A 25,541-nucleotide genomic window follows, 5' to 3' on the forward strand; every position below is an offset into this window, starting at 1 on the left:
TGTCAGGCCATTGAGTTTGTTAAATTATATGGTTTGAAGGAATGAAAGAACATGATGGGGAGTAGATAAAATAATATACGAGGCATAAAAACAGGAAAGATATTTGTAGTGATAGGTTTTGTTTTCTTGAATATCTAGGACTTGTATTTTCCTTTTATCTTATTAACTCCTTCTCTTAAAATGCAACAATTTTGGGATATTATGTTTATGTTTTCACGCCATAACATGTTATATGTGATTAATATTTGATATTTCTAGTGTGAGAGATTAATTGTATCTAAAATTACTATTCGTCAAAATAATTTTATCTGACCTTGATCAATATCTCAACAAAATTAATAAGAATAATATATACCAACATTTTTTGTTTTGAAAATACAATTGCTAACAACTACTAAAGATGAAAATCTGTTTGTGTGAGAAAAAAAAATTGACAACAAGCGAATGGTTACAATTTTTTTGACTTTTTAATGCTTCTTTTCTTCAGTTTCTTGTCTTATTTTTCTACTCCTTTCCTTCTTTCTCCTGATAAAGTTTTATGTAGGTACTCTGTATACGTCAGATCCTGACAACTTGAAAGGAAAGGAAGGAAAATTTACTTTTTTACTGACTAGTGAAAATTACAATCATGGAAAGAGGAAAACAAAATCATGAAGAAAGAGAGGAACAGAAAGCAAACAACTCATCGGTATGTTTAAGAAAGCTCTCTACAGCTATGTTAGGTGCCTATATAGAATAAATAGGCATTAAATGGTAGAATTGTGGCTTTGAAAATTTGATAGGAGTATAACATTTGGTCTTTTGGCAGGTGTCATTTTCTGCTCTTCGCAAGGACGTTGTCAATGTTCTGGATATCATGGAGAGGTTAAAAAATGAAGAAAATCAAGTAGCTCTTGACATGGATCTAATTGAAAAGCTGAAATCTGGGCTGGCATTAATTTGTGCAAACGTCCTGCTTTCTTATTGCGATTTGGAGCAGTTTGAAGATGTAATGACTTCCCTAAGAGAAGTGGTTAAAGATCTGTTTCAATCAATTTTGGTTGATGTTGACTACGACGTCAGGTGTAAATACAACATGCCCCATGTCCTTCGTAGCCTCATGGATAATATCGATGATTGTCTCAGCTCATGTCCTCGTTCTACATCAAGTGCCATCATGACTGAAGATCAGTTGGACTTCCTCCTCCTGAATCTCCATCATCTGTCCAAGTTTCTTGCTGAGCAGATATATCCATTAGTGACTCAGCATGTGATTCTTCAGAATGTGTGTAGCAACATGAAAGATTTCCATGGGTTGATAGTGAATGGTTGCGTTGAGCAAGATATTGTTGAATATGTCTTACCTCAGATTCAACTCATGGCTGAGAGAGTAGGACTCTTTCTTTGGGAGAGTCTTAGACAGTCTGGACTCTCCGAGCTAGATGAGGATGATCAGACTGATGAAGACTCTCAGCACATCACGTTAGAACATCTACTCTTGAAGATTGTTCCAGTTGAATTGGAGGTTGTGCACACAAGTTATAAAAATTTGAAATCTTCAACTTCAGCAGAAGTTGGACGCTTCATTAAACAGCTCCTGGAAACCTTTCCGGTCATTCTTAGAGAATATCTGATTCATCTACAAGAGCACATGGTAACTGTAATTAACCCAAGCATTTCAGGAGCTCGAGACATTCACGTCATGATGGAGTTCCTGTTGATTATTCTTACTGACATGCCTACTGACTTGATTCATAATGACACATATTTTGATCTCTTGGCACGCGTTGGAGCACTTACCAAGGAGGTATCAACTCTTGTTTGGGGCTTAGAAGAGAAATCAATGAAGAAAGAGAGTACCAATGAAATAACTCTTGTCCGTGGCCTAGATGAGAAATCAATGAAGAAAGAGAGTACCAATGAAACAAATCGTACAACACTAGACTTGCTAAAAGATATTGAACTCCTGAAGGGAGATCTCAGGCATGTTTACTTGAAATCCCCAAACTCATCTCAAAGTTGCTTCCCCATGAGTGATGGACCGCTCTTCATGCATCTTCTACTCATACACTTAAAAGATTTGCTAGATTCCACTGCTTTTTCAATTGCTTTGATAAAGGAAGAAATTGGGTTAGTGAAAGAAGATCTGGAATTCATAAGATCTTTTTTCGCGAATATTGAGGAAGGATTGTATAAAGATCTCTGGGCATGTGTTTTAAATATAGCATATGAGGCAAAAGATGTCATTGATTCAATTATTGTTAGAGATAATGGTCTCTTACATCTTATTTTCTCACTTCCCATCACCATAAATAAGATCAAGCTTATCAAAGAAGACATCTCCAATTTACTTGAGAAGATTTCCAAGAACAAGAGCCTCATTGTTGTAAACTCTCCCAAGAAGCCAGTTGAAAGCAAGTCATTGACAACTGGTAAAATAATTGTTGGTTTTGAGGAGGAAACAAACTTGATAATTAGAAAGCTCACCAGTGGACCGGCATATCTAGATGTCATTTCGATCACTGGTATGGCTGGTTCAGGTAAAACTACTTTGGCTTACAAAGTATACAATGACAAGAGAGTTTCTAGTCATTTCGACCTTCGTGCATGGTGCACAGTCGACCAAGAATATGACGAGAAGAATTTGTTGAATAATATTTTTAATCAAGTTAATGGCTCGGATTCAAAATTGTGTGAGAATATTGATGTTGCTGATAAGCTACGGAAACAACTGTATGGAAAGAGGTATCTTATTGTCTTAGATGACGTGTGGGATACCTCAAAATGGGATGAGTTAACAAGACCTTTTCCGGAAGTTGAGAAAGGAAGTAGAATTATATTGACGACCAGAGAAAAGAAAGTGGCTTTGCACGGAAAGCGCAGCACTGATCCTCTTGACCTTCGATTGCTAAGACCAGAAGAAAGTTGGGAGTTATTAGAGAAACGGGCATTTGGAAACGAGAGCTGCCCTGATGAACTATTGGATGTTGGAAGAGAAATAGTCCAAAATTGTAAAGGGCTTCCTTTGGTGGCTGATCTGATTGCTGGAGTCATTGCTGGGAGGGAAAAGAAAAAGACTGTGTGGCTTGAAGTTCGAAATAATTTGAATTCCTTTATTTTCAACAGTGAAGTGGAAGTGATGAAGGTTATAGAATTAAGTTATTACCATTTGCCAGATCACCTGAAGCCATGCTTGCTTCACTTTGCAAGTTATCCAAAGGACACTGCAGTGATAATCCCTGTGTTGAAATGTGTATGGTGTGCTGAAGGACTAGTGGAACAGATGGAGATGAAGAGTGTGGAAGAAGTGATGAAGGTTTACTTGGATAACTTAATTTCCAGTAGCTTGGTAATTTCTTTCAATGATTTAGGTGATGAACCAACTTGCCAACTTCATGATCTTGTGCATGACTTTTGTTTGATAAAAGCAACAAAGGAAAAGTTATTTGGCTCAATAAGTCCAAGTGCTCGATTTTCTTCTTCATATTTGATGCCACGTATGGTGACCATTGATTATAACAGTCAGTTATTGGTGTTTAACGATTTGGTCCTGTTCGATTCAATTAATAAAAGCCATTCTGGTAAACACCTGTATTCTTTGAGGATAATTGGAGACAAGCTGGACGAAAGTGATTGCGATACATTTCACCTAAGACACTTGAGGCTTCTTAGAGTGTTGAACCTGGATCCCTCTTTTATCAATCTGAATGATTCTTTGCTGAATGAAATATGCATGTTGAATCATTTGAAGTTCTTACAAATTGGGACAGAAGTTAAATCCCTACCTTTATCTTTCTCAAACCTCTGGAATCTAGAAACCCTGTGGGTGTATAATGAAGAATCAACCTTGGTACTATTACCGAGAATTTGGGATCTTGTAAAGTTGCGAGTGCTGTCCGTGACTGCTTGTTGTTTCTTTGATTTGGATGCAGATGAATCAATACTGATAGAAGAGGATACAAAGTTAGAGAAGTTGAGATATTTAGGGAGTCTCATGCTTTTCTACTCGAAAGATACAGAGGATATTTTCAAGAGGCTTCCCAATCTTCAAGTGCTTTCATTTGAGCTCAAGGAATCATGGGATTATTCAACAGAGCAATTTTGGTTCCCGAAATTGGATTGCCTAACTGAACTAGAAGAACTCACTGTAGCTTTTGAAAGTTCAAACATAAATGACAGTGGGCCCTCTGTAGTGACAAATCGGCTGTGGGATTTTTACTTCCCTTCGAATTTGAAAATATTGTATCTTTCTGACTTTCCACTGACATCCGATTCACTATCAACAATAGCGAGAATGCCCAACCTTGAAGAGTTTTCCCTTTATTTTATAACCATTCAGGGGGGAGAATGGAACATGGGCGAGGAAGATACCTTTGAGAATCTCAAATTTCTGGACTTGAGCGAAGTGAATCTTTCCAAGTGGGAGGCTGGAGAGGAATCCTTTCCCGCGCTTGAGAAATTAAAACTGCAAAGATGTTGTAAGCTTGAGGAGATTCCGCCTAGTTTCGGGGATATTTGTTCATTGAAAATTATCCAACTTGTAGAGAGCCCTCAACTTGAAGATTCTACTCTCAAGATTAAGGAATATGTTGAAGATATGAGGGGAGGGGACGAGCTTCAAGTCATTGGCCGGAATAATATTCCGTTATTTAAGTAGCTCTTAAGCATTATGTGTGAACAGGTTCTTATCTATTCTTTTGCTGTCTGATTCTTGCATAATATGATATAAATAAACTTTTATATTGTTTAAAGAAAAGGTTGAATACATCAACGGCCCATTTACATAATAAATTGTTTTTATTAGTAAACACTTTCGAGTCAAATGACAAGCACTTGTTGTGTTGTTTCTTCATCTCATTTTCAACATTTTACTTGTATAAAATTTGCTAGATTCCGTCCAGCTCTGCTTCTAATTTAATTATATTATGTCTCAACACGCCGCCTTTACGTGGGCTTTGATACCTTGTTGAAGTGTGTGATCATTTCATCCAAAAACTTAAATTGTTAAAGAGAACACACTTTTAATTACTTAATTATATCATGTCTCGACAATATACATCTGCCACTGACCTATATGGTTATAGGTTTTGTTTTCTTGAATATTCCTGTGAAATACCATCATCACAAACATGTGAAAACTCTTCAGGTAATAAAGTTACCGAGAAATTCCAATGCAGCAACAAGTGGGATCTTCACGTGCAAAGAGTTGATGCAGAACACACTTTTAATTACATAATTATATCATGTCTCGATAATATACATCTTCCCCTGACCTATATGGTTATAGGTTTTGTTTTCTTGAATATTTATGTGAAATACCATCATCACAAACATGTGAAAACTCTTCAGGTAATAAAGTTACGAGAAATTCCAATGCAGCAACAAGTGGGATCTTCATGTGCAAAGAGTTGATGCAGAATGGTGGAATTCATGTGCACCAAGAATCAGTCATCGATAAGCATTTGGAGTTGAAGGCTGCTGTATCTAAAGATTAAGATGTTCAAATAAGTGCTTCTGTACGCCATTTGGCCTCACGTGCAACAGAAAGTGTTGTCAAAAATCCTATTAATACAACGATGCTGGATACCCCATCTCAAACTTGAGACAAATTTGCTCAAGAAATATGCACTAGTCTTAATGTGAATGAAAAAGATGCAGCTTTGCACTCAAGCCAGAATTCCATTAAGAAAAAAGAAGTTTAATTTGAGTACTAACACTACTGGTTGTTGTGATAATATAAGGGAAGCTGAAAGAACTAATCCAAATGTGCAAGAGCCACTAGCTACAGAAGTATTAAACTAGCTACAGAAGTATTAAACACCCTAGTTAATTCTTTTTCAATTTTGGATAGATTCTCATTTTAATCACTAATATTCTTCTAACCGTGGCTTCTCTTCTGCAGGTGGCAACTTTAAGTCCATGAAGTATAGGATTGATGGGCTTTGGTAGACCAAACTCGAAAAAATAACTTAATGAGGTAAAGTTTGAGCAGTCACCATATGGTGGTTCCAACTCTAAGGTGACAACCACATACTATATATGCGCAGGGCGATTTCAAGTTCAATGTAGAAAGTCTATCTCCTTCAGAGCCCTGATGCATATGGTTAGTGTTCCGAGAAATGCTTTCTTCCTTTTGTTTTGGAAGTGTTGCCTCTAGTTTGTCAAATGGAAACAACTCAAGGTGGGCTTGATATTTAACATCCATCTCAGCATCCTCATTTCTGCAGCTTGGATCTTCTGAACATGAGAGTTTTTGACTAACAAACACTTCGCCCTATACAACAAAGTCGGCTTAACCACACTCTGTAGCACTTACCTTTAAATTTAGGTGGTATTTTTTATCACACAAAACTCTGAAGGCAAACTTCCATTTTATCCACCTCGCACCAATACGATGTGCGACATCATCGTCAATTCCCCATTTCCTTGGATCAAATGTGTACGTATATTCAGATATGTATTGAAGATGAAGAGAAAACCTGTTGAACAAGTGTTCATCTCTTGGATGGTTTCTCCTTCCTTCATTGTGAAGTTTTCATATTGAGTAGTCAGCATGTCTACCTTGGACTCCTTCACTTAGTGGTACCTTCATGAGCAGTTCTCAAGCAGTCCCATATTTCCTTAGCTGACTCACAGGCAGAAATCCTGTTGTATTCGTCAGGTCCTATCCCAAAGACCAACAACTTTTTTGCTTTGTAATTCTTTTCAATCTTCTTTCTGTCAGCTTCATCACACTCTTTTTGAGTTTTAGGGATCACTCGTATGATTTCTCCTTCTTTTACTTCTTTTACAGGAACATAGGGACCATCTAAAACAACGTCCCAAAGTTCACTGTCTTTAGCCATGAGGAAGTTGTGCATACGAGTCTTCCACCACCTATAAAACTGACGATTGAACCTAGGCGGTCTAGTAGCAGATTGTCCCTCTTCCAAATTTGGTGGAGCATCCATCTTTCGGCTTTGCAGGATCTAGTATAGAGAATACTGCTCTGATACCAATTGATAGCTTAGACGAGTCCACCACAGTGTCAATAGACTAGGTCCCTTGACAATAATGCAAACAATAAAACAAACTAACTCTAGTTGACATAGACTTTAAAACACTCCGATAAAGCTAACTCTAGCCATGACTCGGAAACTCAAACTACAACATGAAAACGATCAATATTCCTTTATAACATAGGAACTGATCTTATAATGCTTACAAAAGATATAACATCAACAAAGGACAACTTGAAGCTTTCTGGCCAATGACTCTATCAGGTCCCTTGTTGTCTTAGTGAAGTTGCTCTTGCTTGAGAGAATCAACCTTTTCGTGTGTATTCTTGATTTGCAAAAACTAAGTTGTTTCATGTCCAAAGCTGTATGTTAATGTTGGAAAGACACAACCAAGTTGTCTTCTGATTGGCTTATCAGTCTGCTATCCTCTGTTGTTTCTACCAACCACAGCAGGTGGTGGCAGGCTTTACAGTTGGTCCCCATTATGTTCGGAATAAATCCTCAGGTCCCGTAGTTTGTTAATTTATCAAAACCTGAAAGTAACAGTGGTATAATTTGTTTTTGATTGAGGGTTGAGGAACTACTCAAAGTTTAATATTATAAATAGCTATAGTGAATTTGCATTATTGAAGGTTGTATAGCAGTAGAATGGTACTAGGACTAGGAATATTGTAACGTTGTTTGGGTGTTCTTTGTGGAGGAGTATCATGAAGGGGTGGGAGGACTTTTGTGGTCATAATTCGTTTAAGGTTGGGAGAGAAAGCAGGATTAGTTTTTTGGGTGCATAAATGGTGCAGGGAGATCAATTTGGAGGTAGCTTTTCATAATTTATATCGTGTTTCATACCAAAGAGTGATGACAATCCAACAAATTTGTAGGTCTCATGAGGGTGTGTTCCATTGGAACTAAGAATTCATAAGGAACCTGCAGGATTGGGAGATGGAAGAATTTGACAATTTGATTGAGTTGTTGTATGGGCTTGATACACCAAAAAACTCATCAGATATATGGAGTTAAGAGGGAGAGTGGCGACAGGTTATTCACTATTATCTCTATGACTTCCATTTGGATCCCTAGAGCTCCGAGGAAGGTTAGCAGCAAGGGATGCGATGTTAACAATGGAGAATCTGAGAAAGAGGAGGATTCCCTATGTTAGTTGGTGCTTTATGTGAAAGAGTGAAGGCGAAGATGTCGATCATCTTCTTGTGCATTGTAAGGTGGCTAGTCGGTGATATATGGAGGGTGGCCAGGGCCCTTGATTTGTTTGGGATGCGAGTACAATGAAGGAAGCTTTGGTAAGTTGGAACCATAGAAGGGGGAAGAGAAGTCGAGGGTTGCCCCATTAGCAATCATGTGGGTCATTTGGAAAGAGAGTGAGGGCCTTTGAAGGGATGAAACTAGATTTAGTAAAAACGCAAAGTAGGATTCTTATAAGTTATCTGCTTTTACTTCTATTACCTGGTGCTGCGTGGGGAATAGTTCTTTGGATTTGCATACGTACGTAATTCGAATGTTTCTGCAGGGATCTGAGAGAACTGGACTTAGGAGAAAGGAAAGTGGAAAACCTGATTGGAGATTGGCTTAGTCATTTTCCCGATAGCAACACATCACTTGCATCTCTTAACATTTCTTGTGTGGTGTCTAAGGTCAACTTATCGACTTTGGAGTGTCTCCTTTCCCGCTCTCCTAATTTGAGGATTCTTCGGCTTAGCCGTGCCGTGACCCTTGAGAAAATTCCGGACGTTCTTCGTCACGCTTTCCAGTTGGTTGAATTTGGTACTGGAACCTACTTTGCTGGCAGATACAGACTGATCCAGTTGGTTGAATTTGGTACTGGAACCTACTTTTCTGAGTACTTTTGTTCTTACAGGTGAAAGGCTCTGTTGGTCAATGCTGCAAAGCTGGAGACGATGTGATATCTTTGGATGTCTTCTTGTTCAGTAAGTTATAGCTCAGAAGTTGCCAAGTGTTAATGTTGAAGTTATAGATGAGAGGTGTCATCCGGATACGAGACCAGAAAGTTGCCCCGTCGAGAAACTTTACATATACAGGACAGTGGCAGGACGGAGGTTCGACATACCTGAGTTCATTTGGACCGTTGATGGAGATCCAGCAGCATCAACGTCATATAGAACCGGGAATTTCTCCATGACTTCTGCATAGAAAAAACTGCAGGTCTCAGTTAGAGTGCTGGTTGTAGTCGACAGAACATGGGAGCTAAAGGTTATTGGAGAAAGCTTTTGAACAAATACTGTTATGAGCCCCTTGTGTAGCTTTAGAGTGCTGATGAAAATTGCGTTGTAATGTACTTGTTAGTTAATTAGTTAACTCTTTTTTTTTGAAAATATGAAATGGTTTTCATGGCCCTTACAATTACAATTTACATTATGCGAATGGAATCAAATCCACTTGTGAAATTACACTCTTCTTCGTACATTTAAGTGTTAAAATTATGGCATATATTGAGATAAACAAATTTCTGCCCCAGAAACAACAACTTTTTACAATATATATATGTTTTCTGCTATGAAACTTTATGTTTCTTTCTTCTGCTAATAGAATTTAAATATGTCAATCGAACTTTGAAAAGAGGTTCATTTGTGTTATCTATTAAAAATATGTCAAGTCCTTGGTCGGAATAATATCCCATTATTTAAGTAGCTTTTGAGCATTATGTGAGAACAGGTTCTTCTCCATTCTTTCTTTTGTTGTTCTGATTCTTTTTAAAAGATGTCTACAATGTGTTTGATGAAAGTCTCAACTGAATTGTCTGTTTGTGAATACTAAGTATAAATATTTGAGAAGTATAGTTGAAGAGTTTAAAGCACTTACCCTTAAATTTTAATTATGGACCCCATACAACAAAGTCGGTTTAACCATTACTCTATAGCATTTACCATTAAATTTTAGTGGTATTTTTTATCACACAAGACTCTAAAAGCAAACTTTCATTTTATCCACGTCGCACCAATATGATGTGCGACGTCATCGTTAACTTTTCACGTGGCATGTTTAAGAACATAAGACTTGTGACGCCCCAACTTCCCCAACTTAGGATAAGAAGTCCTACACCAACAAATATATAGAAGAGTTGTTGGATATATAAGTAAGCAGACCTTACATCCTAGTTACATGTTTTAAAGTCATGCGGGTCTAGATATAAAAGTTTTTAACCAAGAAATTATAAAAATATTAATATTATATTTGGACAGAATAATAAAAAAATAGTATCAAACAAAAATGAAATGGAATGATTAATACAAAAAGTGAGCAGTGTTATAAAACAAATTAACTTAGCAAATTAATAAGAAGGAGAGATAGTAAGAGAAACAAAGAGAGTTGAGAGATTTCTGTGTGTTCCATTTCATTACAGAGTTGATGACCGACAGGTCCGTGACCAGTGCCTCATACCTCCACATCTATGACATATACTTTCTGAATTTTTCTTTGGTATAGCTTCTCGCTTTTCACTCTTCTTTTTATATTGCTGATCATTTCTCTGTGTCAGCCGAGCATCATATTTATAATTTCTTCTTCGACCACGATTGGGGCCATGACTTCTTTCTCGTTGGTTATAGTTTGTCTGATTCACTTCAGAAAGTGGCAAAGAACCAACGGGTCGACTATCATGATTTTTCATTAACAGTTTGTTGTATAGGTGAGAAAGTAATTTAGAATATTGTTTAAAACCCTTTTTGCGATATTGCTGCTGCAGGAGCATATTCGAGGGTGAAAATGTGGAGTATGTTTTTTCAAGTTTGTCTTGCTAAGTGATTTCTTCTCCGCATAAATTTAACTATCTTATAATTCCAAACAAGGCAGGAATATATTCAGTTATATTTTTAAAATCCATTAATCTCAAATTGAGCCAATCATGACGTGTCTGTGAAAGGATGACCAACTTCATATGGTCATATCTTTCTTTTAGATTCTTCCACAGTTTAAGGGGTCTTTTAATGTGAGGTACTATAATTTTAACCCCCATCAAGATGGTGGCGGAGAAATATCATGACTTTAGCACGGTCTTGATTAGATGTCATATTGTCATCTTTGATGGTGTCTGTCAGATCCATCGATTCTATGTGTATTTCGGCATCTAGTGCCCATCATGAATAGCCTTTTCCAGATATATCAAGAGCAACAAATTCAAGTTTAGAGATATTCAACATTTTAAGAAAATAAAATTCTTATCTTTTTGTTACTTTTTTAAATAACTCAAAGTAATGGAGGCTCTGATAACGTGTTATAAAACAAGTGATTTATGCTTTTGAATTTTAGACCTTCCTGGCAGTAGCACTAAATTATCTTTATAATTTTTTTAATATACAATTATGAGGGAATACTATGAAATTTTTTAATATTGAGATTATTTTCTCCACCACCCCCGATCAACAAAAGAGTCTTTTTTTTGGTCTTTTTATAAGCATTACTTTAATTTGGTCTTTTTATAATATTATTTTCTCCACTACCCCAACCAAACATCTCCCAACAAAAGAGGCATTTTGGTATTTTAATTATTCCTCCGTACACACTCTCTGTTTAGTTCCAGAATTTTGAGCAATAACAAAGCAAGCAGAAGATATTTTCATCAAGTAAAAAGGTTAGTTAACTCATCTAATTGTGTGTTTAATTTTTGGTACTCTCATCACTATTGAAAACTTTTTATGATTCTTTCTTCAATTTCTTCAAGAAAATGACAAAAATTGTTTCTCATCTTTAGTAGTAAGTCCTTAAGTTGGATTTTGTTTATCAGAAAGTAGACAAATGAACAAACAATCTGACCATGTGAATACATACCCCAAGCTACTGTCGATGCTAAGCTTTTTTATTCAGTACTTGAACTTCTAGAGATTGGTGGGATTTCACTGGATTGTTGTTGTTGTTGAACTTCTAGAGATTAAGGAATCACCTAGTTACAAATTTTCTGGAATTTGGACATGCTGCCCAATCAGTTTTTGGTATTTTTTGCAAAATGTCTATTTTACCCCTCCGGATAGTTGCCCCGAGTAAGTTTTATTTGTATTCTAAGTTAATTGTGGGGAATTCTTTGAAAAATTGTCAAAAGTATTCCTTGTCCCAGTTGAAGTTTGTCTCCAGTGGTGTGGCTATTGGCTTTGCAGCACTCAGAACTTAACTCTAAGACATACTTTCTTTGATTCATTAGTATCCCCGTGTTAAATCTAGAAATTTCAATACCTAAGAAATTTTAGAGAAAATCTGATTCATCTACAGGAGCAATGATAAATGTTACTACCATCCAGATGAATTGATTGTTGTTATTTTACTTTTGGTGTAAAGAGTAATTGGTAGAAGACTGGTGTGTCACTGACACTTCTTCTTTGGAAAATAATTACTTTTTGTGACTGACTATAACTACAACGTTGTTTCCTGCTATGACTTTTTATACTGATAAAGTTTTATGTACTTTTTATGCATCAGGTCTTGAGAACTTGAAAGGAAAATTACAATCATGGAAAAAGGAAAAGATAATGAAAGAGAAAGAGAGAAATTACAGGAAGCAAACAACTCATCGGTATGTCATACAATATATACATATTAAAGCTATTATTAAATTGCATCATTATCCAATTAATCCTCAAGATACAATAATGTTATACAAATTTTCTTTTTGAAGAATTGTTGTCAACTGTTCATAATCTGACAATTGCATCTTTTAATAGAAGAGTTTAAGTTCATAATGTTCATAATTTGTCAAATGTTCATAATCTGACTGACTATAACTACAATGTTGTCAGCGTATGTATTCCATTTGTAACTCGTAAAGAAAGCTTTTGATTTTGCAGAACGAACCATTCACTTTGTCATGATTCCATGATTCTATCTATCGTGTATAGACTTTAAGGGCGTGGTGTCATAATGTCCCGACCCAATTTAGGATTATGACCGGCGCTAAGGGGGAGAATTTCAAAGCAAGCCTTACCACCATTCTACAGAAAATCGAGTAGAGTTTCCTCTGTTTTTGGGCCTACTCTGAATTTTTCCTGTCTCAGAAATCAACCACAACTAACAATAACACTAAATAAGGCACCATATCCATCAATAAACCAACCGCTATGCAGTAATAGCAATTCATCTCCAAATACAAAAAAATAAGTTTAACACTAGTCATATGACTGTAATACGAATAAATAATCATGACTCTACTAGAGAAAGGACAATGTAGCGACTCTAAGAGTTTTTAAAAGAAAAAAGAACCAAAAATGACCCAATAACTTCTTGCCACGCGAAGCAATGCAGGGCTCACCAGATACTCTCAATTCGCGCTCTCTAGTTGATGGAACCCTCGCCAATGCCACCTGAATCCTCTGTAGAATTCTCTGTAAAAACATTTAGCTGGGGGTGAGATGCTAGCTTAGTGAGTAATAACACTTAACCACAACCGTTTTAGTGAGGGACAAATCAGAAAACATGCTAGTATGATGATCAAAATCATGAAAATATATGATCTTTCAAAACGGTAATAAGAATCAACCACGCATGTCTTATATAAACAGAACCAACTCAACCATTTAGAAAAACTCAATAAACACTTTCATATCAAATCTTATATTTGGGAGGTTTTCGAGAATGAATCATGTAATCGGTGTGGCCCCTCATAAAAGAGTCAAATATTTATATCAAAAGATCCCTTCTCGAGGGATATCGGTAACGGTATGCTAGTTCTACCTTCCCACTAGCGAGGGCTATATCGGTAATCTGTAAATACAAGGTGCACCAGGTCTAACTGTCACGATCCAAAAATCAAAGTCATGATGGCACATATCCCAAAACCCAACCTGATGTGTAAGCCTAAAAATAAAACTCATACGAGACTCCTAAAGGGAAAATCATGTCATGATTTAAGTGAAAAGAAAAACAATGAAGAAAATATCCCAAAACCTAGTGTCATAAGTATAAAGAGCATCTAATACAAGGTTCGAATCTGAAGATACAACATAAGTCTCTGAATGATACAAAAGACTGAAAAATAAAGACAGACTAGTGACGATCCAAATTCTAGGACCTCACCACTAATCTGAGAATACACAATCTGCTAGAATATTAACTGCCACATGAGGTACCCCGACTAGTATCTGCATCAAAAAGGGACACAGAAGTAGGGGTGAGTACAATTCACATGTACTCAGTATGTTTTAGCTGACTGAGTATAAGGAATTAATCAAACCTATGAAATAAACTAAGGAACGCTTCCACCTGCATATAGAAAAGTCCCACTTCAGCATTGGTGCCGCCAGTTTATATATATATAGGCGCGAGTAAAGTAAACCCATAATAATAACTCATAATCACAATTAATCAGATAATTCAAGCAGCACAGATATCAATGCAATGCAATGCAATATGATGATGCAATGATGTGGTGGTACGGTGGAATCAAGACTATCGCACAGCCTGTCGTATACACCTGTCGAGCTGTGCTACCAAGCAGGACCCATGGGGGTCTCGCAGACCATATACCTCAATCACAATATCTCATTATCCTTGCCACCTCCTCGTGGTCAAGAGATCACAATGCATCCACTACCCTGCCGGAAAACTGCCTCGGTCAGGGACTCAAGATACAAAGGTTAGGATCACAATGCATCCACTATCCTGCCGGAAAACTGCCTCGGTCAGGGACTCAAGATACAAAGGTTGGGATCACAATGCATCCACTACCCTGTTGGAAAACTGCCTTGGTCAGGGACTCAAGATACAAAGGTTGGGATCACAATGCATCCACTACCCTGCCGGAAAACTGCCTCGGTCAGGGACTCAAGATACAAAGGTTTAAAGGTGTTTTATTTTCTTTCTCAAAAAGAATTTCCATATTTCTCAACTTCCCATGTTTCATGATATGATGAATGAGGATGAATGCATCAAATCACATATGCATGGAAGTAATAATCAACTCACATGTGGTATAAGGTTCAAAGTTCTCAAAACTTAACCTACACATGATATTTACCCTCAATAAATAGTAACGGGAAGAACACACTTTCATTTAAATATTCACCCCTTTCTCAACAATATTTCAATACTTAAATATGCTCAAAACCCCCAACTCAATCTCTCAGGCGGCATCACAAGTCAAATAATATACTCAAGCCTCTCTCTTAGGCAAATCATAATTCACATGCTCTCAAAGCAAATAAGATAACAAATAAGACCCTCACACGGGCTATGTAATACAAATAAACCCCGTCATGGCAACACATTAATAAATAAGCCTCCACACGGACATCACAATATATATAACATTCTCAACTCATACTACAACCCCATCCCAAAGTCTATAACATATGAATGACTAATTGTCCCATCTCAATCTCAAAGAAAGATAGCCAAACCTACTTCAATTGCCGAAACCGCACACGAATACCTCCACCGGACAAGCAACTCTCGAATTCAGTGCCCGGAATGACAATCCACTATCAACAATGAAACATACACATCACAAGGAGTCCAATGACACCCATATTGATAGGTTTCGAAATCGGGGGTAAAATTGTCCAAAAATAATATTTATTTTTGAAAAGGGTCAAATCTGGAATTTTATTTGAAAATTATGTTCTACACATCGAGTAGGATTCGTGGCTGAAAATCCCATTAAAATCGAGCAAGAATCGAGTTCCAAATCATGAAAATACAATTTTCTAAAAATCACCATAATTTCATTACGAAAATGGCAAAAGACAGCAACTTTGAACAGCGATTTATCAGAAATGAAGCCTCTACAGCTAAAACTGATCACACCACAACGATCCTTACGAAAAACTCAGCAATTTAGCCTCAAGAATCACTGAAAATGGACCCAAAATGCTCAAGATATCAAATCTCAAAGTTCATCAAAAATCTAATCCGAAAATAAAAAGGGCAGCTGCTATAACGCGAATCTTACCTAAAAAAAATCTTCTCCATCACTTTATGATTACACCACTGTATTCCTATGGAAAAACTACACAATTTAGAGCTTTGAATCACTGAATTCGGATCTAAGATGACCAAGAAATCATCTTCCAAAGTTTACAATCCAAAAATGGTCGAAGCAGCATCTAAAACATTAAATCTTACCTAAAACGAAGCTTCTAATCAAGATTCCGAGCTCACCATGGATTCCTCGCGAAAATTTCTTGAAGATAGACTCTTGAATCACTAGATTTGGACTTGAAATGCTCAAGAAATGAGGGTTCAAAGTTGAGAGAAAAGTCTGAAAAATCTGGTGCAAAATCTGCACTTTTGCACCAGATTTTTTTCTGGTTTTGCATTATTTAAAGTCTCCGAACGGACCCTCGAAATTCGTTCGGAACTCGATAAAAATAAACCAGATATGCTACCCCACTAAATTTGATATTACGGACTCAATGACGCATTCAAAATTATCATACGAGATCATTTTAATAAAAAGTGAATCTCACATCAAGGTATCATTTTAAGGCAAATTCCACAATCGGCCTCGGGATTAGACTGGAAACTTCGGGAAGCAAACGAAGGGTCGTTCTAGACCAAACTCGACATTCCGAAATTAACCGCGCTATCAGAATTTTCATCCGAGTGCGTTTTCCAAGAATGTTGACCAAAGTCAACCATAGGCTAACTTTTAAAGTCAAAAGCGCCAAATGACCCCAAACTCGTATCGATTGTCTCGATAGTCATGCCGAAAATGCTACTAGCCTAATTTGGACATTACGGAGCTGATGGAATCATAAAAATATGAATTCGAGGTCTCCTTGACCCGAAACTCAAAAAGTCGCAACTAAACCAACTTTGGCCTTCAAAATATCAAAATGGGCTCGGGACCTCTAAAAATTCAGCCAATACTTCTTTTAGACCAAAAACCATTCCCCGAATCTAACGGAGTCGTCGGAATTCCATTCCGAGTATCGAAACTCCAAAATTTGACCAAAGTCAAATCTTGACCTAAAATTCCTTAAATTCCCAACTCAAGACCTCAAATCTTCGTTACAACTCCAAAACTAATTTCGTAAACTCTCCTAGATCAATTTCCACATTTCGGAGTTGCTAGAATTGACAAAATTCAGTTCCGATACCCGTAGCTCTGGTTGGTCCCAAAAATCACTTTTTCACCTCTTAACTCTATAAAACTCAAGAATTTGCACAATTTACAAACCATTAAGATTTTGACACTTTCAACTAAACAAACCAATCAAATAATACTCGGGGAACTAATGATAAGGGTAAAATGGTAATTTCACACAAATTTTAAAAAAATAACTCTCAAGGTCATTACACTAACAAATCCGCCGTTAGCTATGGGATCCATCAAGGTCTACTCCACTCATACTTTTCTTTATAACTAGTAGAAGCATTTTCAAATATTACAAGACAGTTCTTATCAAATCACATTATATAAAACTTAAAGCATAAAAGAAACATATATCAAGATACTTACTTTCAAGTAAATAACAAAGATTTTCCATAATGGCAAATCATATTTCAATTAACAATAAACAAATCATAGGTGAGAGCATCTCACATAGAGGTTTCAATATCATATTAAGTAAAAGACTTGTCCCATATGCAAGCTCAAAATATTTGGTAACACATTCACTTTATAAAATTTGTATAGATGATGAGAATTATAAAAATGAAAATTGTGGTAAGATTACTACTCACAGTACTCATGTTGAAATACCAAGTTCGTCCCTCTAATAATCCGTACATATTCCTTCGGTCAATCTATAATCACAATCATATCAATTTCGTGTTAACTCCTTTGTTAATATAATTCATGCTATACTAAATACCTAGCCTCAAGATTCCATGATTGACTTTCAAAAAAAAGGGCAGCCCGGTGCACTAAAGCTCCCACTATGTGCGGAGTTCGGGGAAGGACCTGACCACAAGGGTCTATTGTACGCAACCTTACTTTGCATTTCTGCCAGAGACTGTTTCCAAGGCTTGAACCCGTGACCTCCTGATCACATGGCAGCAACTTTACCAGTTACTCCAAGGCTCCCTTTCTATCAAATTCAATCAAATTAATGCTTTACACAGTCCAAACAACCCCACTGTTGATTATTTCTCATAAATAAGGTTATATCACCTATCTTTTTCTCTTTGGTGTGAACCAAAATACAAAAGCTTTACAATTCAATCACTAAATGAAATCATTCCGTCATGAAAATTTAACAAATTTCTCTATTTCTTCTAACCCTTATTTCATAAACTCTGAACCCTCAATTGTGTAGAAGTATATACAAATTAAATCTATAAACCAAGTTCAGAAACTTACCTTTCTCTTTCGCTTCTCTCTTTAGTTTAAGAATCAAGCTTTTTTTTTTTAAAAAATTCCTTTCTTCTTTGTTCTTTCGGCAGAAAAACAGAGACAGCAGCTTGGATTTGTTTTTCTTCCTATGCGTGTTTGGCCAGAGGGAAAAACTGAAAGGTTCAGCAACAATATGAACCCTTAGCACGTGCAATGGGCTCAAGCCAAGAAAATCTAAAGATCTATTTGCCCTTAACATCATTTTGGGCATTACATTCTCCCCACCTTAAGAAATTCGGTCCCCGAATTTAAATAAGTGTGTACCTGAAAGCTGAAACAAGTGAGGACACTTGGCTCGCATGTCTTCCTCTGACTCCCAAGTAGCCTCTTTAACGGTATGATTTCTCCATAAGACTTTTACACACACAATCTCTTTTGGTCGTAACTTTCTCACTTGTCTATCAATATTAACCACAGGTTCCTCTTCATATGTTAAATTATCATCAAGTTACCTCTTTTGCCAAAATGCATCACCCTTTCATAGGAGAGACTCGAAGAAAAACTTTGTCCCCGACTGTGAACGCTAGATCTCTTCTCCTCTTATCCGCATAAGACTTTTGTCTACTTTGAGCTGTGAGCAATCTCTGTCTTATCAACTGGACCTTGTCCATAGCTTCCTGTACCAAGTCTGGTCCCAACACATTAGCCTCTCCAACTTCAAACCACCCTATAGGAGAACGACATCGCCTACCATACAAGGCATCATACGGTGCCATCTGAATACTTGACTAAAAGCTAGTGTTATTGGAAAATTCAGCTAAAGTCAAATAAGCATCCCAACTTCCTCCTAAATCAAGAATGCAAGCTCTCAACATATCCTCCAAGATTTGTATAGTACGCTCAGACTGTCCGTCTGTTTGTGGATGAAAAGCAATATTAAGATCTACTCGAGTACCCAATGCCTCTTGGAAGGATCTCAAGTGAATTGTTACCCTCTATCAGAGATGATGGATATTGGAACCCCGTGAAATCGAACAATTTCATTCATAAACATCTGGGCATATTTCACTCCACTAAATATAGTCTTTACAGGTAAGCAATGTGCTGATTTTGTTAGTCGGTCTACAATCACCCATATAGAGTCATAACCTCTAAGGGTTCCATAGTAACTCTTTCCCATTTCTACTCTGGAATCTGGATTTCCTGTAGTAATCTGTGGGTCGTTGATTCTCTGGTTTAACCTTTTGACAAGTCAAACAACTAAAAACAAAGTTAGCAATATCTTTCTTCATACCTTCCCATCAATACACTTGCTTCAGGTCATGATACATTTTAGTGGAACCAGGGTGTATAGTGTATCTGGAGTTGTGAGCTTCCTCGAGAATAACTCGTCTTAGCCCACCCATGTCTGGTACACATAACCGATTTCCTAGTCGAAGCATACTGTCACAATCAACAGTCATCTTCTTACTTTTACCAGCTATGACCTCATCTCGATATTTGCAAAGCTGCCCATCGTCATATTGAGTAGCCTTAATGTGCTCTACTAATGAATATTTGGCTTGCACACAAGCTAGTAATATATCTGAATTTCCCATCCCACGCTGAGTCTGACACCTGAGCCTTCAAGTTTTTTGCATATCCTTTACCAACTGTCTCTTTTCAGGAGCTATATGTGCTAAACTGCCCATAGATTTTCTGCCTAATGCATCAGCCACAACATTGGCTTTGAGTAGCTCCATCTATCGACACTGTCGAAGGTTTAGATCTCTCTTCTGAAAAATATACTTTAAGCTCTTATGGTCGGTATATATCTCGCGTGTCTCGCCGTATAAATAATGCCTCAAAATTTTAAGAGCAAAAATCACTGCAGCCATCTCCAAATCATGTGTAGGATAGTTCTTCTCTTGCTTCTTCAGCTGCCTAGAACCATAGGCAATAACACGACCATTTTGCATAAGAACACATCCTAATCCCACTCTCGAAGCATCACAATATACAGTGAATCTTCCAGAACCCGATGGTAAGGCTTATATTGGTGCTGTTGTCAAGCATGTTTTGAGTTTCTGGAAGCTTTGCTCACATTCATCTGTCCACTGGAACTTCACATTTTTCTGTGTTAGCTTAGTCAATTGGTCTGCTATTCTAGAGAAATCCTGCACAAAACGCCTATAGTAACTTGTCAAGCCCAAAAAGCTGCGAATCTCTGTAGGTGAAGCAGGTCTAGGCCATTTCTGTACAACTTCTGTCTTTTTGGAATCCACCTTGATTCCATCTTTGGATACCACATGCCCAAGAAATGTTACTGAGTCTAGCCAGAATTCGCACTTTGAGAACTTAGCATAAAGCTTATGTTCTCGCAATGTTTGTAACACAGTTTTCAGATGCTCCTCGTGTTCTTCCTAGCTACGAGAGTATATCAAGATGTCATCAATGAAAACAACACAAACCTGTGTAGAAACGACCTGAATACCCTATTCATTAGGTCCATGAATGCAGTTGGAGCATTGGTTAACCCGAAAGGCATCACAAGGAACTCATGGTGCCCATATCAAGCTCTGAATGCTGTCTTGGAAATATCTTCCTCCCTGATTCTAAGCTGATGATAGCCAGACCGAAGATCAATCTTTGAAAAGTGGACAGCTCCCTGCAATTGGTCAAACAAGTCCTCTATATGAGGTAAATGATACTTATTTCGTATTGTTACCTTGTTTAGCTTCCTTGTAGTCGATGCACATTCTTAGAGACCCATCTTTCTTCTTTACGAATAATACTGATGCGCCCCATGGAGATATACTCGGTCGGATAAAACTCTTATCGAGTTAGTCCAGCAGCTGTTGTTTCAGTTCCTTCAGCTCTTCAAATTCACATAAAATACACGCGCATGTGTTAGTTGCCTGTATAGAGTAAATATTGCACGGTATATATATATATATAACATTTTTCATTTGGCAGGAATCATTTTCTGCTCTTTGCAAGGACGTTTTCAACGTTCTGGATTTCATGGAGAGGTTAAAGAATGAAGAAGATCAAAATGCTGTTGACGTGGTCGATCAAATTGAAAAGCTGAAATCGGAGCTGGCATTTATTTGTACATACATCCAGCTTTCTTATTCCGATTTGGAGCAGTTTGAAGATATAATGACTGTCAAAGGACAAGAGGTTGAGAATCTGCTTCAATCAATTCTGTATGATGTTGACAACAACGTCGGGTGTAAATACGACATGCATCATGTCCTTGCTAGCCTCAGGGTTAATATCAGTCATTGTATCAGCTCACATCATCATTGTAAATCAAGTGCCACCATGCTTGAGGAGCAGTTGAACTTCCTCCTCCTGAATCTCCATCATCTATCCAAGTTTCTTGCTGAGCAGAAGTTTCCGTTGGTGAATCAGTATGAGATTCTTCAGAATGTGTGTGGCAACATGAAAGATTTCCATGGGTTGATAGTGAATGGTTGCGTTGAGCACGAGATTGTTGAATATGTCTTACCTCAGTTTCAACTCATGGCTGAGAGAGTAGGACTCTTTCTTTGGAATGATCAAATTGATGGAGAGTCTCGACTCTTCAAGCTAGCACATCTACTCATGAAGATTATTCCAATTGAGTTGGAGGTTATGAACATTTGTTTTACAAATTTGAAAGCTTCAACTTCAGCAGAAATTGGACGCTTCATTAAGAAACTCATGGAAATCTCTCCGGACATTCTTAGAGATTATCTGAATCATCTACAGGAGCACATGATAAATGTTATTACCACCACTACTTCAGGAGCTCGAAACATTCATGTCATGATAGAGTTCCTATTAATTATTCTTTCTGATATGCCCAAGGACTTTATTCATCATGACAAATTATTTGATCTTTTGGCTCGTGTTGGAGCACTTACCAGGGAGGTATCGACTCTTTTTCGTGACTTAGAAGAGAAATTTAGCAACAAAGAGAGTACTGATGAAACAAATTGTGCAACCCTAAAGTTGCTGGAAAATATTGAACTCCTCAAGCAAGATCTAAAACATGTTTATCTGAAAGTCCCGGATTCATCTCAATGTTGCTTCCCCATGAGCGATGGACCTCTCTTCATGCATCTGCTACAGAGACACTTAGATGATTTGCTGGATTCCAATGTTTATTCAATTGCTTTAATAAAGGAAGAAATTGGATTGGTGAAAGAAGGCCTAGAATCCATAAGATCATTTTTTGTGAATGTTGAGCAAGAATGGTATAAAGATCTCTGGGCACGTGTTTTAAATGTGGCATATGAGGCAAAAGATGTAATTGATTCAATAATTGTTCGAGATAATGGTCTCTTACATCTTATTTTCTCACTTCCCATTACCATAAAGAAGATCAAGCTTATTAAAGAAGAGGTCTCCGATTTACACGAGAAGATTCCCAAGAACAGAGGTCTCGTTGTTGTAAACTCCCCCAAGAAGCTAGTTGAAAGCGAGTCATCACCGGCTGGTAAAATAATTGTAGGTTTTGAGGAGGAGACAAATTGGATTATGAGGAAGCTCACCAGTGGACCTGCAGATCTAGATGTGATTCCGATCACTGGTATGCCGGGTTCGGGTAAAACTACTTTGGCGTACAAAGTATACAATGATAAATCAATTTCTAGTCATTTCGACCTTCGTGCATGGTGCACAGTCGACCAAGAGTATGACGAGAAGAATTTGTTGAATAAAATTTTTAATCAAGTTAATGGCTCTGATTCAAAATCGAATGAGAATATTGATGTTGCTGATAAGCTACGGAAACAACTATATGGAAAGAGGTATCTTATTGTCTTAGATGACGTGTGGGATACTACTACATGGGATGAATTAACAAGACCTTTTCCTGTAGTTGAGAAAGGAAGTAGAATTATTTTGACAACTCGAGAAAAGGAAGTGGCTTTGCATGGAAAGCGCAACTCTGCTCCTCTTTACCTTCGATTGCTAAGACCAGAAGAAAGTTGGGAGTTATTAGAGAAAAGGGCATTTGGAAACGAGAGTTGCCCTGATGATTTGTTGGATGTTGGTAAAGAAATAGCCCAAAATTGTAAAGGGCTTCCTTTGGTGGCTGATCTGATTGCTGGAGTTGTAGCAAGGAAGGAAAAGAAAAAAACTGTGTGGCTTGAAGTTCGAAATAATTTGAGTTCCTTTATTTTGAACAGTGAAGTGGAAGTGATGAAGGTTATAGAATTAAGCTATGACCATTTACCACATCACCTCAAGCCATGCTTTCTTTACCTTGCAAGATATCCGAAGGACACTCCAATGATAATCTCTGTGTTGAAAAATTTATGGCGTGCTGAAGGACTTGTGGAACAGACACAGATGAACAGTGTGGAAGAAGTGATGGATGTTTATTTGGATAACTTAACTTCCAGTAGCTTGGTAATTCCTTTCAATGAGATAGGTGATGACCCGACTCTTTTACTTCATGATCTTGTGCATGACTTTTGTTTGATAAAAGCAAGAAAGGAAAAGCTGTTTGACTGGATAAGTTCAAGTGCTCCATCTTCTTCAGATTTGATGCCACGTATAGTGACCATTGATTATAACTTTGAGTTATTGGAGCGTAACGATTTGGTTCTGTTCGATTCAAATAAGAAAAGCCATTCTGGTAAACACCTCTATTCTTTGAGGATAAATGGAGACAAGCTGTACGACCGTCTTTCTGATACATTTCACCTAAGACACTTGAGGCTTCTTAGAGTGTTGGTACTGGATACCTTTTTAATGAAGGTGAAAGATTCTTTGCTGAATGAAATATGCATGTTGAATCATTTGAGGTTCTTATGTATTGGGACAGAAGTTAAATCTCTGCCTTTGTCGTTCTCAAACCTCTGGAATCTAGAAATCCTGTCGGTGTATAATGAAAAATCAAGCTTGGTACTATTACCGAGAATTTGGAATCTTGTAAAGTTGCAAGTGCTGGCCACGCCTTCTTGTTCTTTTTTTGATTTGGATGTAGATGAATCAATACTGATAGCAGAGGACACAAAGTTAGAGAGCTTGAGAGAGTTAGGGAATCTCAAGCTTTCCTATTCAAAAGACACACAGGATATTTTTGAAAGGTTTCCCAATCTTCAATTCCTTGCATTTGATCTCAAGGAATCATGGGATTATTCAACAGAGCAATATTGGTTCCCGAAATTGGATTTCCTAACTGAACTAGAAGATCTCAAAGTAATTTTTGAAAGTTCAAACACAAATGACAATTCGCCCTCTGTAGCAACAAACCAGCCATGGGATTTTCACTTCCCTTCAAGTTTGAAAGAATTGTCGTTGTTTGACTTTCCTTTGACATCCGATTCACTATCAACAATAGCGAGACTCCCTAACCTTGAACAGTTGCTCCTTCATTATACAATCATCCAAGGGGGAGAATGGAACATGGGTGAGGAAGACACCTTTGAGAATCTCAAATTTTTGAACTTGCATGCAGTGACTCTTGCCAAGTGGGAGGTTGGAGAGGAATCCTTTCCCGTTCTTGAGAAATTAGTACTGTGGGGCTGTTCTGAACTTGAGGAGATTCCACCTTGTTTTGGTGATATTTATTCATTAAAAATTATCAAAGTTGAATATAACCGTCAACTTAAAGATTCCGCTATGATGATTAAGCAATATGTTGAAGATACTACTGGAGAAGACAAGCTTCAGGTCTTGTGAAAATATGTGAGTACAAATGAATTTATTCTATATCTCAGTTTTTTCAAGTTGTTGTAAATCTTTAAAGATATACATTTGTAGTTGAGGTCTGCTATACAACATTTGTACTTATACATTTTGCTTTCAGTAGCCATCCTCTCTGATGTCAGAACACTGCTGCCTGACCAACGAAATAAGGAGAAGAATGTCTATAAGTGTGTTTGAAGAAAGTCTCAATTGAACTATTTGTGAATATTATGTATAAAAATTGACTATAATTTTTTTTAAAAAGTTGGAGATTTCTTTCTGTCTAGTTTTTGAAGGATACAGTTATTTGACAAGTGAGGTATGTAAAATAGTATTTTTAGGGATGGAGGGATTTGAACCCTCACGATTTTTAAGTCAACGAATTTTTCTCCTAATATAAATTTCATTGTTGCCGCTATTGACATATAGAACATGACTTTTAACTTTATTCTCAACCGATTAATTGGTTTTTCAAAAAATTTATCAGACTATAGAATGAATGATTTGATCAATAAATATTTGATTTTTTCTATTTTTTTATAGAAAAATTTGGATACTCATAAACGAGTTTTGAATGAAAATCAGAAATGTATGTTATATGAATTATAACAAGTTGAAATATTGATAGTATAAATATATATTACATTATATGTGTAAATTATTTTGTT

At 37.0% G+C, this 25,541-nt stretch overlaps 2 protein-coding genes and 1 long non-coding RNA gene across 6 annotated transcripts; 2 read left to right on the plus strand and 1 right to left on the minus strand.

The window, feature by feature from the left end:
- Positions 1-628: 628 nt before the first annotated feature.
- On the plus strand, positions 629-4,636 carry LOC129898834 (putative late blight resistance protein homolog R1B-23). Its single transcript, XM_055973526.1, has 2 exons — positions 629-688; positions 809-4,636. Exons 1-2 carry the CDS (start codon positions 629-631, stop codon positions 4,634-4,636), a joined length of 3,888 nt encoding a protein of 1,295 aa, XP_055829501.1.
- Positions 4,637-11,457: 6,821 nt separating this feature from the next.
- Positions 11,458-25,283, plus strand: LOC129901678 (putative late blight resistance protein homolog R1A-3). 4 transcript variants are annotated; one of them, XM_055976931.1, is made up of 4 exons: positions 11,458-11,577; positions 12,417-12,510; positions 21,163-24,873; positions 24,995-25,283. In XM_055976931.1, exons 2-3 carry the CDS (start codon positions 12,448-12,450, stop codon positions 24,865-24,867), a joined length of 3,768 nt encoding a protein of 1,255 aa, XP_055832906.1. In that variant the 5' UTR covers positions 11,458-11,577; positions 12,417-12,447; the 3' UTR covers positions 24,868-24,873; positions 24,995-25,283. The 4 variants fall into 4 exon arrangements, with proteins under 4 accessions (XP_055832906.1, XP_055832904.1, XP_055832907.1 ...); XM_055976929.1 differs by having other exon boundaries at positions 21,163-25,283; XM_055976932.1 differs by lacking the exon at positions 11,458-11,577 and adding an exon at positions 18,318-20,886 and having other exon boundaries at positions 12,424-12,510; positions 21,163-25,283.
- LOC129901680 (uncharacterized) lies at positions 15,327-16,202 on the minus strand. The gene is made up of 3 exons (XR_008769902.1): positions 16,053-16,202; positions 15,880-15,925; positions 15,327-15,409 (listed from the first exon to the last, which is right to left on the minus strand). It is a non-coding gene; the product is annotated as an uncharacterized LOC129901680 (long non-coding RNA).
- Positions 25,284-25,541: the final 258 nt, after the last annotated feature.

Source organism: Solanum dulcamara, chromosome 8 (genome assembly GCF_947179165.1).
Source record: "Solanum dulcamara chromosome 8, daSolDulc1.2, whole genome shotgun sequence".
Taxonomy (NCBI): domain Eukaryota; kingdom Viridiplantae; phylum Streptophyta; class Magnoliopsida; order Solanales; family Solanaceae; genus Solanum; species Solanum dulcamara.

Excerpts from the sequence above, each read along its gene's own strand:
- LOC129898834 (XM_055973526.1), top strand. The coding sequence starts at position 629 with ATGGAAAGAGGAAAACAAAATCATGAAGAAAGAGAGGAACAGAAAGCA. Across the intron at positions 689-808 it reads AGAAAGCAAACAACTCATCG|GTGTCATTTTCTGCTCTTCG; the intron begins GTATGTTTAAGA and ends GTCTTTTGGCAG.
- LOC129901678 (XM_055976929.1), top strand. The coding sequence starts at position 12,448 with ATGGAAAAAGGAAAAGATAATGAAAGAGAAAGAGAGAAATTACAGGAA. Across the intron at positions 12,511-21,162 it reads AGGAAGCAAACAACTCATCG|GAATCATTTTCTGCTCTTTG; the intron begins GTATGTCATACA and ends TTCATTTGGCAG.